This window comes from Oncorhynchus keta, chromosome 17 (assembly GCF_023373465.1).
Source record: "Oncorhynchus keta strain PuntledgeMale-10-30-2019 chromosome 17, Oket_V2, whole genome shotgun sequence".
NCBI classification, from domain to species: Eukaryota; Metazoa; Chordata; class Actinopteri; order Salmoniformes; family Salmonidae; genus Oncorhynchus; species Oncorhynchus keta.
The window spans coordinates 47,142,535-47,159,874 of record NC_068437.1 but is presented as its reverse complement, the minus strand read 5'-3'; the positions used below and the strand labels follow the sequence as shown (position 1 = coordinate 47,159,874).

The window sequence follows — 17,340 nt, the reverse complement described above, 5'->3', positions numbered from 1 at the left end:
TAGGATTGAGGTCAGGGCTTTGTGATGGCCACTCCAATACCTTGACTTTGTTGTCCTTAAGCCATTTTGCCACTTCTTTGGAAGTATGCTTGGGGTCATTGTTCATTTGGAAGACCCATTTGCGACCAAGATTTAACTGATGTCTTGAGATGTTGCTTCAATATATCCACATAATTTTCCTGCCTCATGATGCCAGCTATTTTGTGAAGTGCACCAGTCCCTCCTGCAGCAAAGCACCCTCACAACATGATGCTGCCACCCTCGTGCTTCACGGTTGGGATGATGTTCTTCTGCTTGCAAGACTCCCCCTTTTTCCTCCAAACAGAACAATGGTCATTATAGCCAAACACCTTTATTTTGTTTCCTCAGACCAGAGGACATTTCTCCAAAAAGTACGATCTTTGTCCCCATGTGCAGTTGCAAACTGTAGTCTGGCTTTTTATGACGGTTTTGGAGCAGTGGCTTCTTCCTTGCTGAGCGGCCTTTCAGGTTATGTCGATATAGGACTTGTTTTACTGTGGATAAAGATACTTTGGTATTACTTGTGTCATGCACAAAGTAGATGTCCTAACTGACTTGCCATAACTATAGTTTGTTAACAAGAAATGTGTGGAGTTGTTGAAAAATGACTTTTAATGACCCCAACCTAAGTGTATATAAACTTCTGACTTCAACTGTATGTGTGTGCCCTTATGTGAAAGGTAAGCTATTAAGGAAATGCCAAGAGGACTAACTACCTGGTTCCGATAGTGGTCTGAAGCAATGTGCACACACCCGACACAAAGAATATGGTGGAGATGAGTAGGCTCTTGGCGGCGTTGTTGTTTCCAATACAGAGAGGCTCGGCCAGGATCAGAGGCACTGCAATTATGCCACCGAATGCCAGGATATAATGCTGTTGACAGAAGCAGAAGAAAGACCGAAAGGCATACGCATGAAATGTCATGGTCCGAGTCACAGTATATTGTAAACAGATAACCATAACAACAGAACAACCCCTGAAAGACACATTGACATACCTGTCATGACTTGATATCACACACAAATACAAATGACAGAACACAGTGTTCTAATACTATTATGATTAGGCTATATTCACCTTTACTATTTTCCCCATTCTTTTTCAGTCCAAACATTTAAAGAGATAGTGACTAAGCCCTTTTTCTACCTAACCAAAGTCATAGTAACTCATGGATAGCATTTATATGTTTATGGTATGTGAAGACTTCCAGCTGTTGTGCTCAAGCTAGTTAGCGATGGCTCACAAAACTACCTCCAAATTCCTTCAATCTGCACTCAATCAGAGACATAAAAATGGTATCCATATGTTCATCTGACTCTGGGTAAGTAGAAAAAGGGCTTCATTGCCTAAATCTATCACTATCCCTTTTAAGCTCTTCACAGGTTTCGGTTTAGCCTAGATCTCCCTTTTAAGCTCTTCACAGGTTTTGGTTTAGCCTAGATCTCCCTTTTAAGCTCTTCACAGGTTTTGGTTTAGCCTAGATCTCCCTTTGCCCAGGCCAAAACCACATTTCGCACAGAACTTTCGCATAATGCGTTCATTGAAGTTGGAAAACACCAACATTGGCCCAGGTCTTAGCTGGCCCTCCTCTCTTCAGTGGTAGCCTTCATCACCCTAAACACCCGCCTGACCTTACAAACACATTGTTGAAATCAGTAGTGTGAAAACATATTTGCTGAATGACTACAGGATATGCATTTAATTGTCCCCTCAGCTCCTCTGTTACTTTCTTTGACATGTTAGCCCTAGGCTTTAAGCATGTAGGTGTGCAAATGCTTGTGTTATACTAGCATAACACAAGCATGGCAAAACATTTTAGTGGCCTCCCTCTTGACGGTGTAGAGATTTTTCTTTTAAATGTTTTACAGTTAATTTCCTGCAATTCTACTCATTTTGCCATGGGGTAGAGAGCAAAAATATGCCGTTTTGCAGGTAATTTCCTGCAATTCTGCACCTTTTGTAATGACTTATGCCATGTTAATATAATATGAGTGAGAATGACTAACAAAATCAATGGGGGCCCCCTGGAGGTTAGGGCCCTGCGTGCCCAGTTGGTATTCGGCCACAAGTTTAGAAAGCTGGCTAGACTAACTACCAATTTAAAAATTGCCAAAACTGCTGATGCACAACCAAATTTGGAATTTGCACCTGGTGTATTCTTACTGCCAAGAGACCCCAACTGGGGCCCTAAGTGACCGATTATGTCGCTTATGCCTGGAACTGGATAGTCCAGTGCTGACACAGTGCAGTGGGAAAATACCCTATTAGTCGATAATGACATTTGGTTTAAAGGGATAGGTCAGCATTTTGGCAATGAAGCTACATTAAGAGCAACAACAAAAATATAAGCACAAAATAAGTTGTTAAATGACTAATAGGCCTATAATTAATATGACTACCGCTACCATTAATAATATAAGTTACTACATACATACAGTGGCGTCCAAACTTATTGACACCCTTGATAAAGATGAACAAAAATGATGTATAAAATAAGTCATTCAAATACTGAGCTATATTGTATGCTAAAAATATATATTATTTTATACTAATATAATTGCTCAGAGAGTCATATTTCTTTTATCAAAAAGGTAGGGTTCAAAATTATTGTCACTCCTGTTTTCAATACCTATCAATGTCTCACCTTGCGAGGATAACGACACTGATACATTTTCTATAATGTTTTATGAGTTGGAGAACACATTGGAAGGGATCTTAAATCATTCCTCCATAGAGAATCCTTCCAGATCCTTGATACCGTTTGTCTGCGCTTATGGACTGTCCTCTTCAATTCAATGGGTTTTAAGCCCGAAAACTGAGATGGACATTGAAAAATTATAATTTTGTTGTCAATTAATCATTTCTTTGTGGATTTCGATGTGTGTTTGGTTTTATTGTCTTGCTGGATGATACTGTTCAATCACAAGTTTCAGCCTCCTGGCTGAGGCAACCAGGTTTTTTGTTAAAATGTCCTGGTACTGGATAAAGTTCATGATGCGGTTGACCTTAATAAGGGCCCGAGGACTAGTGGAAGCAAAATAGCCCCATAACATCAAATATCCACCACTATATTTTACAGTCGGTACGGGGTCATTTTTTGCTCATGCATTCTCATTTCGATGCCAAACCTGCTGCTGGTGTGCATAGCCAAAGAGCTCTATTTTCATGCTGTCCAACAAATGTAAACACCTGGACTTCACTAAACGACATTGGCACTTAGATTGGAACCGGTGCTTTGGTCAGATGACATGAAATTAGAGCTCTTTGGCCACACAAACCAGGTTTGAGTTTGGGGTCAAAATGTATTTTTAAATTTTACCTTTATTTAACAAGGCAAGTCAGTTAAGAACAAATTCTTATTTTCAATGACAGCCTAGGAACAGTGGGTTAACTGCCTGTTCAGGGGCAGAATGACAGATTTGTACCTTGTCAGCTCGGGGATTTGAACTTGCAACCTTTTTGTTACTAGTCCAACACTCTAATCACTAGGCTACCCTGCCGTCCTAAATGAGAAAGTATACGTGTATACGTGGGAAATGAAACCCTACTCCCTACATAGTGCACAGCTTTTGACCAGAGCCCTATAGGGACTCGTCACAAGTAGTGTACTAAAATAGGAATAGGGTGCCAATTGGGCTTTATGGGTCCTGGTTAAAATTAGTACACTACATAGGAAATAGGGTGCCATTTCAGGCCCTATGGGTCCTGGTCAAATGTAGTGCACTACATAGGGAATAGGGTGCCATTTTAGACATCATAGGACCCTCATGGTTTGCGAGATCCACTTCCTCCTTTATGTTTGTGTCTATCTTTTGACTAATCTCTGAAGGCCTTGTTCACAGGTGCCTTCAGAAAGTATTCAGACCCCTTGACTTTTTCCACATGTTATTACATTACAGCTTTATCCTATAATTTATTTAATTGTTTTTTTTACTCATCAATCTACACACAATACCCCATATTGACGAAGCAAAAAATGTTTTTTAGATTTCTTGTATTGAGACCCTTAACTCAGTACTTTGTTGAAGCACTTTCGGCAGCGATTACAGCATTGAGTCTTCTTGGGTATGACGCTATAAGCTTGGCACACCTGTATTTGAGGAGCTTCTCCCATTCTTCTCTGCAGATCTTCTCAAGCTCTATCAGCTTGGATGGGGAGCGTTGCTGCACAGATATTTCAGGTCTCTCCAGAGATGTTCGAACGTGTTCAAGTCTGGGCTCTGGCTGTGCCACTCAAGGACATTCAGAGACTTGTCCCAAAGCCACTCCTGCGTTGTCTTGGCTTTGTGCTTAGGGCCGTTGTCCTGTTGTAAGGTGAACCTTCGCCCTAGTCTGAGAGGTCCTGAGTGCTCTGGAGCAGGTTTTCATCAAGGATTTTTCTGTACTTTGCTCCGTTCATCTTTGCCTTGATCCTGACTAGTCTCCCAGTCCCTGCCGATGGCATCAGTCTGGCTACTCTACCATAAAGGCCTGATTGGGGGAGTATTGCAGAGATGGTTGTCCTTCCTTCTCCCATCTCCACAGAGAAACTCTAGAGCTCTGTCAGTGTGACCATCGTGTTCTTGGTCACCTCCCTTCTCCCCCAATTGTTCAGTTTGGCAGGGCATCCAGCTCTAGGAAGAGTGTTGGTGTTTCCAAACTTCTTTCATTTAAGAATGATGGAGGCCACTGCGTTCTTAGGGATTTTCAATGCTGCAGAAATGTTTTGGTACCCTTCCCCAGATCTGTGCTTCAACACAATCCTGTCTCGGAGCTCTAAGGACAATTCCTTCAACCTCATGACTTGGTTTTTGCTCTGACATACCTTGTCAACTGTGGGACCTTATATACCTTGTCAGCTTGGGGATTCGATCTTTTGGTTACTGGCCCAACGCTCTAACCACTACACTAGGCTACCTAGACAGGTGTGTGCCTTTCTAAATCATGTCCAATCAGTTGAATTTACCACAGGTGGACTCCAATTAAGTTGTAGAAACATCTCAAGGATGATCAATGGAAACAGGATGCACCTGAGCTCAATTTTGAGTCTCATAGTATATATAATATAATAATATATGCCATTTAGCTGACGCTTTTATCCAAAGCGACTTAGAGTCATGTGTGCATACATTCTACGTATGGGTGGTCCCGGGAATCGAACCCACTACCCTGGCGTTACAAGCGCCATGCTCTACCAACTGAGCCACAGAAGGACCACAATAGCAAAGGGTCTGAATACCTATGTAAATAAGGTATCTGTTTTTTATTTATAATAAATTTGAAAAAAAATCTTAAATCCTGTTCTCACTTTGTCATTATGGGATATTGTGTGTAGATTGCTGAGGATTTAATGTAAGGTAACAAAATGTGATAAATTCAAGGGGTCTGATTACTTTCCGAGGGCACTATATACTATATATCCTGACCTTATGGTGAGCCTTTGAGCTTATGCATCCTTGATGTCTGCTCAGGTGTTCCAGAAAGTGCTGGTCGATGCTATACACCAGAACTTCATGTTAATGTTCTGTCCAACCTCCTCATTATGGGAAACCCTATCAGTCCCGAGACCCAAGCAAAAATCTGCTTTTCATTTATCGAGTAATATTTATATTTAGCCTCACAATGAAGTATTTTACCATTTTATTTTCAGGACAACCAGAGCAACATGTAGAACACAGAACAATTTGATACAGACAGTTGCATTAATGAGTGGTATTGACAAATGTCAATTTAACTAATAGGGTCGTCAAAAGCAAAAACCTGATAAGACAATGATTTTATATGAATGCTGTCAGTCTGGGATGGGCGACTGGCGGCACCTCTTTTGTAGGCCTGCAAACCAATGTTTTTTTGTGGGAGGGGGGTACTCAGTCGGTCTAAACTTATTGTTCAGAGCTAAAATAATAGAATACACAAGGTGCAATTTCGAAATGTGTTTATGCATTAGCAGTCACTCAATAGGCCCATGTCAGCTAAATTATTTTAGATAGAGGCCAGCTATCTGAAATTGTAGTAAGCAGAACCGAATTACCGACTGGGGTGGGCCCATTGATCATCAGTTGTCATATTAAAAACCGTAAACATTTTCCTCCACCCCCTATGGCAAAATGTGTAGAATTGAAGGAAATAGTGGCCCCACCCAATAAAACGTTTCCCCTCCCGGCTGGAAGTACAGAATGGTTTGCTCTGTGGGAAATTCATATCCACTGACAACTGTGTGAAGTTTGGAGTTTTGACAGCAACTATGTGAGCTTATTACAGTATTATAGACACAATGTCCTGATCTTCTGATCTTCTGTGTAGAAGAACCTCTTACCTTCTAACGACTATTGTGTAACGTGCGTGTTCGTGAGAGTCTTAGCTTTTCATAGATACAGTGCTGTGAAAAAGTATTTGCCCCTTTCTAATTTTCTCTGTTTTTGCATATTTGTATGATACTAAATGTTGTCAGATCTTCAACCAAAACCTAATATTAGATCAAAGGAACCTGCGTTTACAAATAACAACAACAAGAAATGCATATATTTTTAAATGTAATCAACAAAGTTATGGAGCACTCAATTCCCCTGGGTGAAAAAGTCATTTCCCCCATCTGCTCAATAACCGGTTGTGCCACCTTTAGCTGCAATGACTGCAACCAAATGCTTCCTGTTGATCAGTCTCTCACATCGCTGTGGAGGAATTTTGGCCCACTCTTGCATGTAGAACTGCTTTAACTCAGCAACATTTGTGGGTTGTCAAATATGAACTGCTTGTTTTAAGTCCTGCCACAACATATCAATTGGGATTAGGTCTGAACTATGACTAGATAATTCCACAACTTCAAATGTGTTGCTTTTTAACCATTTTCATGTAGACTTGATTGTGTGGTTTTAATCATTGTTTTGCTGCATTATCCAGCTGCGCTTCAGCTTCAGCTCACAAACGAATGGCCTGACATTCTCCTCTAGAATTCAATGATACAGAGCAGAATTCATGGTTCTTCTATTAAGGCAAGTCATCCAGGTCCCGAGGCAGCAAAACATCCCCAAACCATCACACTACCACCACCATGCTTGACCGTTGGTATGAGGGTTTTACTTTGGAATGCAGTGTTTAGTTTTCGCCAGACATAATGGGACCCATATCGTCCAAAAAGTTGACACAAGATTGCAAAAAAACGCCGGAAAGCACCTGGATGATCATCAAGACTCTTGGAAGAATGTTCTATGGACAGATGAGTTGAAAGTATAGAAGAAAAAAAAGTGCAGCTCAAACCATTCTGACTACAGACGTTTTTGTAAAAAATAACCGTCCCCGGGCTTCTTCGGGGTTCACCCTTGTCTCACAAACATCAGATATAGAAGAAAAAGACCGATCCAATGGTAAAACCCAGAAGTCTGTTGCTCAAGCAAACAATGTTTAAAATGTATACAAGTCTTAAATCACTCCGGCACAATGGTGGTACTTATTCATTAAGATATGGGCTGTTTCCTGTCCATTATGTTTTTTACCTTTGAGGAATGGTGACATCAAATATGGGGTGACTTCGAAGTGAATAAGGAAAGGCAGAGCAGGAGTGGCATGAGATGGGGACTTACAGTATATGACTGCTAGGAACCAGAACTATTTCCAAGAAATGCTAGATGGGAAATGGTTATAAGAGGGAGACTTAACTGTAGACTAAGATATATATATATATATACAGGGGAAGAGGGAGTAGGTAAAGGACATTTACATTTTAGTCATTTAGCAGACAATCTTATCCAGAGCAACTTACAGTGTATTCATCTTAAGGTAGCTAGGTGAGATAATCACATATTACAGTCGTAGTAAGTCCATGTTTCCTCAATAAAAAAAGATGTCTGGTTCACAGCAGGTTTTGGGTCCATCACATTTAAATTCAGTCAATTCAGGAAATAAATTGACATTCCAATTCCAATTTTCCTCTAAGCTTCTTAATTTTCAATTGGAAGGGGGATTTCAGTTCACTTCCTGAATTAATTAAATTAAAATTAAATTGAGCCCAACCCTGGTGGTTAACACAGGGTACAACCTGCACTGTGTTGTTCCCTTACCTGGAAGCCCAGCAGGATGCAGAGATACCATGGTGGCCTATCATTGATGGAGTAGACCAGGTCTAGGCCTTTGTTCTGGTCCTCCTGACCTTCTTCCAGACCCTCTGTGTGAGCCCCATCCATGTCAATCCTCTCTGACTGACCACTGTCTGGGCCCTGTGGAGGAAAACTGTCTTTAGAGGGGAAGTTGACATTTGCGGTTATGTTCGTTGTTCCATATAATTCAGAGCCTAAAATTGACAATCTACAGTTGAAACAATAACAAACTGTTTCCCACCACTATTTCGGTAAAAAGCTGAGGGGTGGGGCTGAAGAAATGATACCACTCTCAAATTCATAGATACAGCTTTGGGTGTAAGGACTGACCATCAATGATATCAAAATGATAGTTTTAACTACGTTTTGAGGCTATATGGTGTTTGTTTATATTTACAAATATTGGAGTAAAACGCGCTTATATTTTTGTATTTATAAGTTATATTCTTCAAGAATCAATACAATACTGTACATACTTTCATAAGCTTACATGGTTTGAAATACATTTTGTGACCTACAAATAACCCTCTGAGGCTACCCGTCAAGCTAGAAAAATAGACATCAAAGTAAATTATTATTATTATCATAAGAAATTCCCAAAACAATCTAAAAATCTACAATTCTTGATGAATTAGTTCACTGACCATTCACTTCCATGACGCCATACAGTACAGTATACTTCAGCAATAAGGCCAGAGGAGGTGTGGTATATGGCCTATATACCACGGCTAAGGGTGTTCTTACGCACATATCACAAACCCCCTCGGTGCCTTATTGCTATTATAAACTGGTTACCAATGAAATTAGAGCAGTAAAAATAAACGTTTTGTCATACCCGTGGTATACCTGGTATACTGTACCACGGCTGTCAGCCAATCAGCATTCAGAGCTCGAACCACCCAGTTTATAATCTTACATATACCATTTCCTGGAGAAGAAAAGATAACGAGAAAAGTATAGTACTCTTCAAAGACTAAGAATAATTTTTAAAGTAAAACATATATCTCAAGATACAGTTTTTAGTGGTTTTCTGAGAAAAACAGAAACAGTCCTACGACAACCACACAGGATTGTGTTACCTCCCTTTAACATTCTTCTCTGATGTCAAATTCATTCTAAAACAACAGTATGCCAAAGACTAAAAGAGAAAACAAGAAACATCTGCCTGTGAAGGAAGGCTAAGTGGTATTCCTACCATCCCAAAATATATTTATTTTACCACAAAGAAAAAGGGTATGTCTAATATGTGCTAGTGCTACTGTGTAATGGCCACAGTACTTGTTCAATCACTGAAATGACCCGTAGGAATCCATATCCATGTCACTATTATGGCCTGAGCTATGGAGTCCATCTTCTGTCCCATGCACCCTGCGACCGTGAAAGGGAAATCTATACGGAGTCTGATGGGAGCATGTGATTGGCGATATGGTAGAAAATGGCACCGGTGTGGGCAGCTAGTAATCCATTCTGACGGTAAACAAGGACATATAGCCCACCGACGCTACTTAAAACCAGTCAGTGTCCTAAAGATAAAGAAGTCAGGTACATGTTAACACGTATCCCACAAGATCTATTACCTTCCCTATGCTCTGTGTGTTCTTCCGCAATGTTTTAACTAATTCACTATGGATTAAATATTGTTTAAAAAGGGGGATATCTTTGTTGACTGAGCTCAAGTAATGTTAGCAATGTTTTAATCGGGCAAGAAGTTGATTTGACCAATTATACAGTAGCAGGTAGATAGATAGATATTCCTTCCATTCTAGAGACACACACATGATAACGCTTATGTTCAGTCATACACCTTATTTGTGTCTACAAACACCTGTATCTACAAACAGCTGTTACATCTTCTTTTGTAACTATTGCTAACATAGCTACCTTCATCATGATGCCTAATCTCTCATTGAGGTAAGGTAAATGATACGTATCAAATGTGTGATATGAATATGTTTTCACTGGCAAGAGGTGGAGAGGAAGCAGATGCTGTATTGGGGAAAAAGGTTCAAGCAGAAATGGATAGCAATATGTTCAACAGGTACAGAAATCTTACAACTGTCACAAGAAAAGCCTTAAAATCACTCTGAAAGCCTTTAATCTGAGAACAGTACCTCCGATGCCTCATCACATGAACACAGTCAAAGAATTCAACAGGATTTCTCAGAACCAATCCATGTGTCTTTGCTTGTTTGAGCCACAAAAGGTAGACTTATCCAACAGCTGGTTTCAGCGGGATGCTTAGGCTACGATCTGCTAATCTTTTGCTGCCACCTAATAGATTTCCCCTCCACCTCCACCATGTGGCCATCCCAAAACCAGGGATGGGCAACACCAGTCCTCAGGGGCCGGAGTGGTGTCACACTTTTTCCCCATCACTCGCAAATACAGCTGATTCAACTAATTGCATTTTAAACTGAAGATCTTGATTAGATGATTATTGGAGTCAGGTCTGCTAGATGGGGCTGGGGAAAAAGTGTGACTCCAATCAGGCCAACGAGGATTGGAGTTGCCCATCCCTGCCATAGACATTGATAGAAATGTTCTAATAGCTTGGTAGAAGGGAGTTTTTCACTGCACGTCTTGGCAATCAGTTACTAATTTGCACCCTTATGAATACAACCAACTATGGATTTTCAACAACCTCAACAACCATATATGGGCAAATTACACTACATGATCAAAAGTATGTGGAGACCTGCTCGTCGCACATCTCATTCCAAAATCATGGGCATTAATATGAAGTTGATCCCCCCTTTGCTGCTATAACAGCCTTCACTCTTCTGGGAAAGCTTTCCACTAGATGCTGGAACATTACCGCGGGGACTTAATTCCATTCAGCCACAAGAGCATTAGCGAGGTCGGGCAATGATGTTGGCCGATTAGGCCAGGCTCACAGGTGTTTGATGGGGTCAGGGCTCTGTGCAGGCCAATCAATTTCTTCCAAACCGATCTCAACAAATAATTTCTGTATGGACCTCACTTTATGTACCATTGGCACCATTGGCATTGTCATGCTGAAAAAGGAAATGGCCTTCCCCAAACTGTTGCCACAAAGTTGGAAGCACAGAATCATCTAGAATGTCATTGTATACTGTAGTGTTAAGATTTCCCTTCACTGGAACTAAGGAGCCTAGCCCGAACCATGAATAACAGCCCCAGACCATTATTCCTCATCCACCAAACTTTACCGTTGGCACTATGCATTGGGGCAGGTAGCGTTCCCGTGCATCCTCCAATTCCAGATTTGTCTGTCGGACTGCCAGATGGTGAAGAGTGATTAATTACTCCAGAGAACGCATTTCCACTGCTCCAGAGTCCAATGGCGGTGAGCTTTACACCACTCCAGCCAACACTTGCCATTGCTCATAGTGATCTTAGGCTTGTGTGCAGCTGCTCGGCCATGGACAACCATTTCATGAAGCTCCCGATAAACAGTTCTTTATCTGACATTACTACCAGAGGCAGTTTGGAACTCAGTAGTGAGTGTTGCAACCGAGGGCAGATGATTTTTACACGCTATGCGCTTCAGCACTCGGTGGTCCCGTTCTGTGAGATTGTGTGGCCTACCACTTCGGGGCTGAGTCGTTGTTGCTCCAAGACTCTTCCAGTTTACATAGCAACACTTACAGTTGACCGGGGCAGTTCTGGCAGAGAAGAAATTTGACGAACTTCCTTGTTGGAAAGGTGGCATCCTATGACGGTGCCACGTTGAAAGTCACTAAGCTCTGGCCATGCTACTGCCAATATCTGTCTTTGGAGATTGCATGGCTGTGTGCTCAATTTTATACACCTGTTCAGCAACGGGTGTGGCGGAAATAGCCAAATCCACTCATTTGAACATACTTTTGTATATATAGTGTATTATGGATATTTCTCTTTTTTAAGTAGACAACATCACTTCCATTTCGGAGCATAGTATTTAGTGCAGAACAGATGTGTAATGCAACAATTATATTCATGTTTAATGCATCATGCTGTTGCTGAATTGATACTGAATACACCATATATGTTTTTTCAAAACTTGGGGACTTGGAGTTTGTCCCCCGGACCATTTTGCTCTAAATGCTGGGATCTATCTCTGACACACAAGCTGTTGGTTCAGATACACTTTCCACTTTGTAATGGTTTTCTAGGTGTGAAGGAGAGTCGGACCAAAATGCAGCGTGTAGATTGCAATCCATGTTTATTCAACTAACGTAACACAAATCTAAATACAAACACTACAAAACAATAAATGTAACAAAAACCGAAACAGCCTAATACTGGTGCACATACACACATAACAAGGACATCAAGACACTAAGGACAATCACCCACGAAACACACAAAGAATATGGCTGCCTAAATATGGTTCCCAATCAGAGACAACGATAAACACCTGCCTCTGATTGAGAACCACTTCAGACAGCCATAGACTTAACTAGAACACCCCACTAAGCTACAATCCCAATACCAACACACCACATACAAAAACCCATGCCACACCCTGGCCTGACCAAATAAATGAAGATAAACACAAAATACCTCGACCAGGGCGTGACACACTTGTTGTCATGAAGTCGGAAAAACATTCCAAACCTTAATTTAAACATTATTTCCAGACAGTCATGGACTCTAGTCATGGTCTCAATATTTATCTTTTACACTTGTGAGACATTTTTACTCTGTGAGATTTTGATCCTGGTAAAAAATATTTGACCAAATGTTATTTATTCACAGCAAAGAGCAAAAGTCATTGTTGGAAATACTGCAGTGGAGATACAGTGTAGGAATTAAAAAACATTCAACGTATAAATTTCTTCATTGTTTTTACTCAGATAATTGTATAATAATGTGCTATTCATTTGATTGATTTAGCTGATTTGACAATGTTAATGTGTGGTACCTGGTCTTAGGGTTATTAACGGTGGGATTTGCCTGTTCTTGGCATTTTCCCAACTCAATGTGCTGGGAAAATACCACGACATGAAGAAATATGTATAACACTGCAGTTTAGTCCACGCATACATTTATCATGAACGTTTGCTTTGGCTCAGCCAATTGTTGCTATTTAGATTTTGTGCAGGCAGCTGTTATTTTAGTTGTCTTGTTAGGTTGAGGAGAAATATGCTTGGGGAGGTGAAAATAAATACATTCTCAATCCAGCTGTGTACACTAAGCGCTCCATTCAGTCTGAAATAAATACAAATTGTAATTCAGCAACATATACTTTAGCTCCATAACTATAATGCCTTATTAAACGATGCCAAAACATTTTAAGACTTGTGTGTCATAAGTACGCACAGTAACCCCTTTATCATGTCTTATCATGTCTGCAATATTGTAATTATTCGCCTACCTCCTCATGCCTTTTGCACACATTGTATATAGACTCCCCTTTTTTTTCTACTGTGTTATTGACTTGTTAATTGTTTACTCCATGTGTAACTCTGTGTTGTCTGTTCACACTGCTATGCTTTATCTTGGCCAGGTCGCATTTGCAAATGAGAACTTGTTCTCAACTAGCCTACCTGGTTAAATAAAGGTGAAATAAAATAAAAATAAAATTATTATCATCTTATAATTAAGCAATAAGGCCTGAGGGATGTGGTATATGGCCAATATACCATGGCTAAGGGGCTGTTCTTATGCACAATGCAACGTGGAGTGCCTGGACACAGCCCTTAACCTCGGAATATTGGCCATATACCACAATAGCCTTACTGCTATTATAAACTGGTTACCAACATAATTAGAGCAGTAAAAATAAATGTTTTGTCATCGACACCTTTGTAGCCTGAATGGAGAAGTTTTTATGTACGAACCGGTCCACAGGGGATACCAGTGTATAGCCGGCTGCATGTATTTCCTTTGGACGTTAAGATGAAACAATTCTATATCACATGCTGCCGGCCTTACGGTTAATTATAAGGATGATTATAAACTAGGTGGTTCGAGCCCTGAATGCTGATTGGCTGACAGCTACTAGCATGGTGGTGGAAAATGGTGTTTCATAAAGAAAGTATGCATATTTCCCAGTTTTTCCCTTCTTCTCACCATTAAATTGAGTAAAGGAAATGAACTCCTTTGCAGCCTGAATGGAGAAGGTTTTATATACGAAACGGTTCATGGAGGATACCGGTGTATAGCCGGCTGCATGCATTCGCTTTGGACGGTAAGATGAAACGACTCAATATAGCTATCTGATGGCCTTTTGTGTACCTTATAATCATCCTCATTGTCATCTTAATTCATCCTGGCTAACTGCTTTTCTGAGTCCGTTTTCTAGACATTGATTACCATTAAGCCTTTGCAGTGGGAGAGAAAACGTACGCATTTAAGTCAATAAAAAGGCCAATTGTATGGAGAGAATATTTATATGATTCCTCAGGAGTCAAACACACAGTTTATAGGTTAGAACTGTGTTATTACCATTTTAATGTCATTTCTATATATATATATTGGTTTTGGATTGCATGACTGTATTTGATAACAACATATCTATGCTACATGCTGTGGTATCAAACAATGTCTTCCATTGAGCTACCCAGTCTGTTCAGTATGCTCTGGGAAAATTACATTCCACAGAAGCTTAAATTCAGCTCTAGTTTCTAAGATGAATAACTCAGCCCTTTGTTTTTCTCCTGCACCGAAGTAAACCAGCATGAATGCAGGGGGGAAAAGTTCCCATATCCCACTAAAATTGTGTTCAATTGAGACCCAACATCATGAAATTCAGCTTAAGAAATCAAAGATTTCAAGGAACCAATGAACACTGAACTGAAGGCATTCACATACATTTGAGATTCTGTGATACTTAAGGCAGTGTGATTTGGCTGTTCTTCAGTTGTTTTGAGAGAGTGATGCAGCACTTACCCCAAAGGCAGGGTTGACTGTCCCCTGATCGCTCAATCCTATCTCAACTTTCGGGTCCTGGGTAAGATGCATGCTGGTGCGTAGGCACAGAGACAGTGGTGGCTGGACGCTGAGGCTCACAGGGACCCCTGAAACTTCTCCACACACTACACACTCACTGGAAAACTCAGAGAAACTCTGGACCTTAGGAAAGCATGAAGAGTCCCGTCATGTTGTCAAGGGAACCACAGTTTAATCACTAGCAAAAAGTTGTTGTATCATCCCTCCAAACGATTTGTTGTTTTAGCCCATGACCTTTTGTCATGTGTCTATTGTGACGTTGTAATGAGTAATATTTGATATATATGCATATTATATACACCTCACATGTGCCTCGTAATAGGACTATTCAATTAATATGTTAACAAAGTCTATTAAATTAAGAATCTGACTCCACCAGATGATCTATCATTATGCAAGAGACTGTAGTGCAGTTACAGTAATAGGCAATCAATAAATGTCTGAGAATGGAATTATAAATACAAGTGTATTTACAAGTGTATTTAATTAATTTGTAAATTGAATGATTACATTTACAAGGCATAAAGCTGAAGTTACAAAGCATTAACAAGCATTACAAAGCATTATTCTAAGCATGACCAGAGTGGGAGAGAGACAAAGAAACCATGGCTTGAGCCATGGCCCATAGCTCATGGGAGAGGGAGAAATAAAGAAAGAGTATCTCACCACAGCAGTTCAGGAACAAAAAAAGAGAAAGATACAATGAATCTGAGACCCCTTTACAACATCTGAGTTGTTGACCAACAGCATTACTGTAAAATTAACCTCCAATCAGATATGAGATGTACAGACCTGTAAAGACAACATAACCTTTGTTACAATAGGGGTTGGTGAGATCAACACTGAGGAATCCTTGCACACAGTGTGATATATCTGCAGACCAAACCCCTTCCTTTAATTCATTGATGTGAGATGATGATACACTACACACAGGCACATGCTAACACATGCCAGAGAGCACACACACACACACACACACACACACACACACACACACACACACACACACACACACACACACACACACACACACACACACACACACACACACACACACACACACACACACACAACACAAGCAGGAGCACATACACAGTCTTGTACAACTAACTTTAGGGACACACACAATTCAGTCCCATTTAAAAACCTATTTTTCCTAACCCTCAACCCTTTCACCATACCCTGAACCTAAACCGTACCCTAAACTTAACTCTAACCCAAAAACCTTAACCCTAACCCTAAACCTAACCCTAGCTTTATAACCTAACCCTAAAACTAACCCTAGCTCCTAACCCTAATTCTAACCCGAACACTAATTCTAACCCTAATTCTAACACTAATCCTAACCCTAACCCTAATTCTAACACTAATTCTAACACTAATTCTAACCCTAACACTAATTCTGACCCTAATTCTAAGACTAATTCTAACCCTAACACTAATTCTAACCCTAACCCTAATTCTAACACTAATTCTAACCCTAACACTAATTCTAACCTGAACACTAATTCTAACCCTAACACCAATTCTAACCCTAACCCTAATTCTAACCCTAACACTAATGCTAACCCTAAACCCACTAGAAATTGAATTTGATCTTGTTGGTCACATTTTTTATTGTTTTTCCTGAAAAACTCCCCAGTCTTTGCTGATGTCAAGCATAACCATACTATGATGCAGTCACCACCATGCTTGAAAATGAGGAGGCAGTTACTCAGTGATGTGTTGTGTTGGATTTGCCCCAAACTCACAGAGTGAACTTATTATGTGATTTGTTAAGCCAAATGTGACTTCTGAACTCATTTAGGCTTGCCTAAACAAAGAAGGTGAATACTTATGCAATGACTATATTTTAGTTATACCATTTTTATTATTTTTTAATATTCACTTTGACATTACGGGATATTTTGTGTAGATCAATGACAAAACATTACAATAAATCTATTTGAATCCCACTTTGTAACACAACAAAATGTGAAAACAGTTCAAGGGGATGTAGACTTTCTATAGGCATACATGTTACTGATATGTTTATACATTCTTGCATGTCAAGCAAGAGACAAAGTTAAGTAGGGAATACAATCAAGATCAAGGTCTCTTTTACAGATGAGCCCTGAATTACATAAATGACAGAAAATACGCATATATAAATACAAAATTCAAGCAGAAAGAAAAACCCAGTAATAAAAAAAAACGCCATCAATAATAAGGTCCTCAATCAGCTTTCGGGATTTCCCTAGAGGGTCCTCAATCAGCTTTCTGAATTTCCCTAGAGGGTCCCCAATCAGCTTTCTGAATTTCCCTAGAGGGTCCTCCATCAGCTTTCTGAAT

General features: G+C 40.1%; 1 protein-coding gene across 1 annotated transcript in view; it reads right to left on the bottom strand.

Annotated features, from left to right (window-relative positions):
• The window catches only part of si:dkey-106n21.1 (solute carrier family 23 member 2), a 67,656-nt gene extending 52,573 nt beyond the window's left edge, over positions 1–15,083 (bottom strand). The window contains exons 1-3 of the mRNA XM_035790292.2: positions 14,950–15,083; positions 8,059–8,214; positions 738–895 (exon numbers count right to left, since the gene is read on the bottom strand). Of these exons, the coding sequence (XP_035646185.1) occupies positions 738–895; positions 8,059–8,214; positions 14,950–15,021 (386 nt within the window). The 5' untranslated portion in view covers positions 15,022–15,083. The remainder of the gene's footprint in view (positions 1–737; positions 896–8,058; positions 8,215–14,949) is intronic.
• Positions 15,084–17,340: the final 2,257 nt, after the last annotated feature.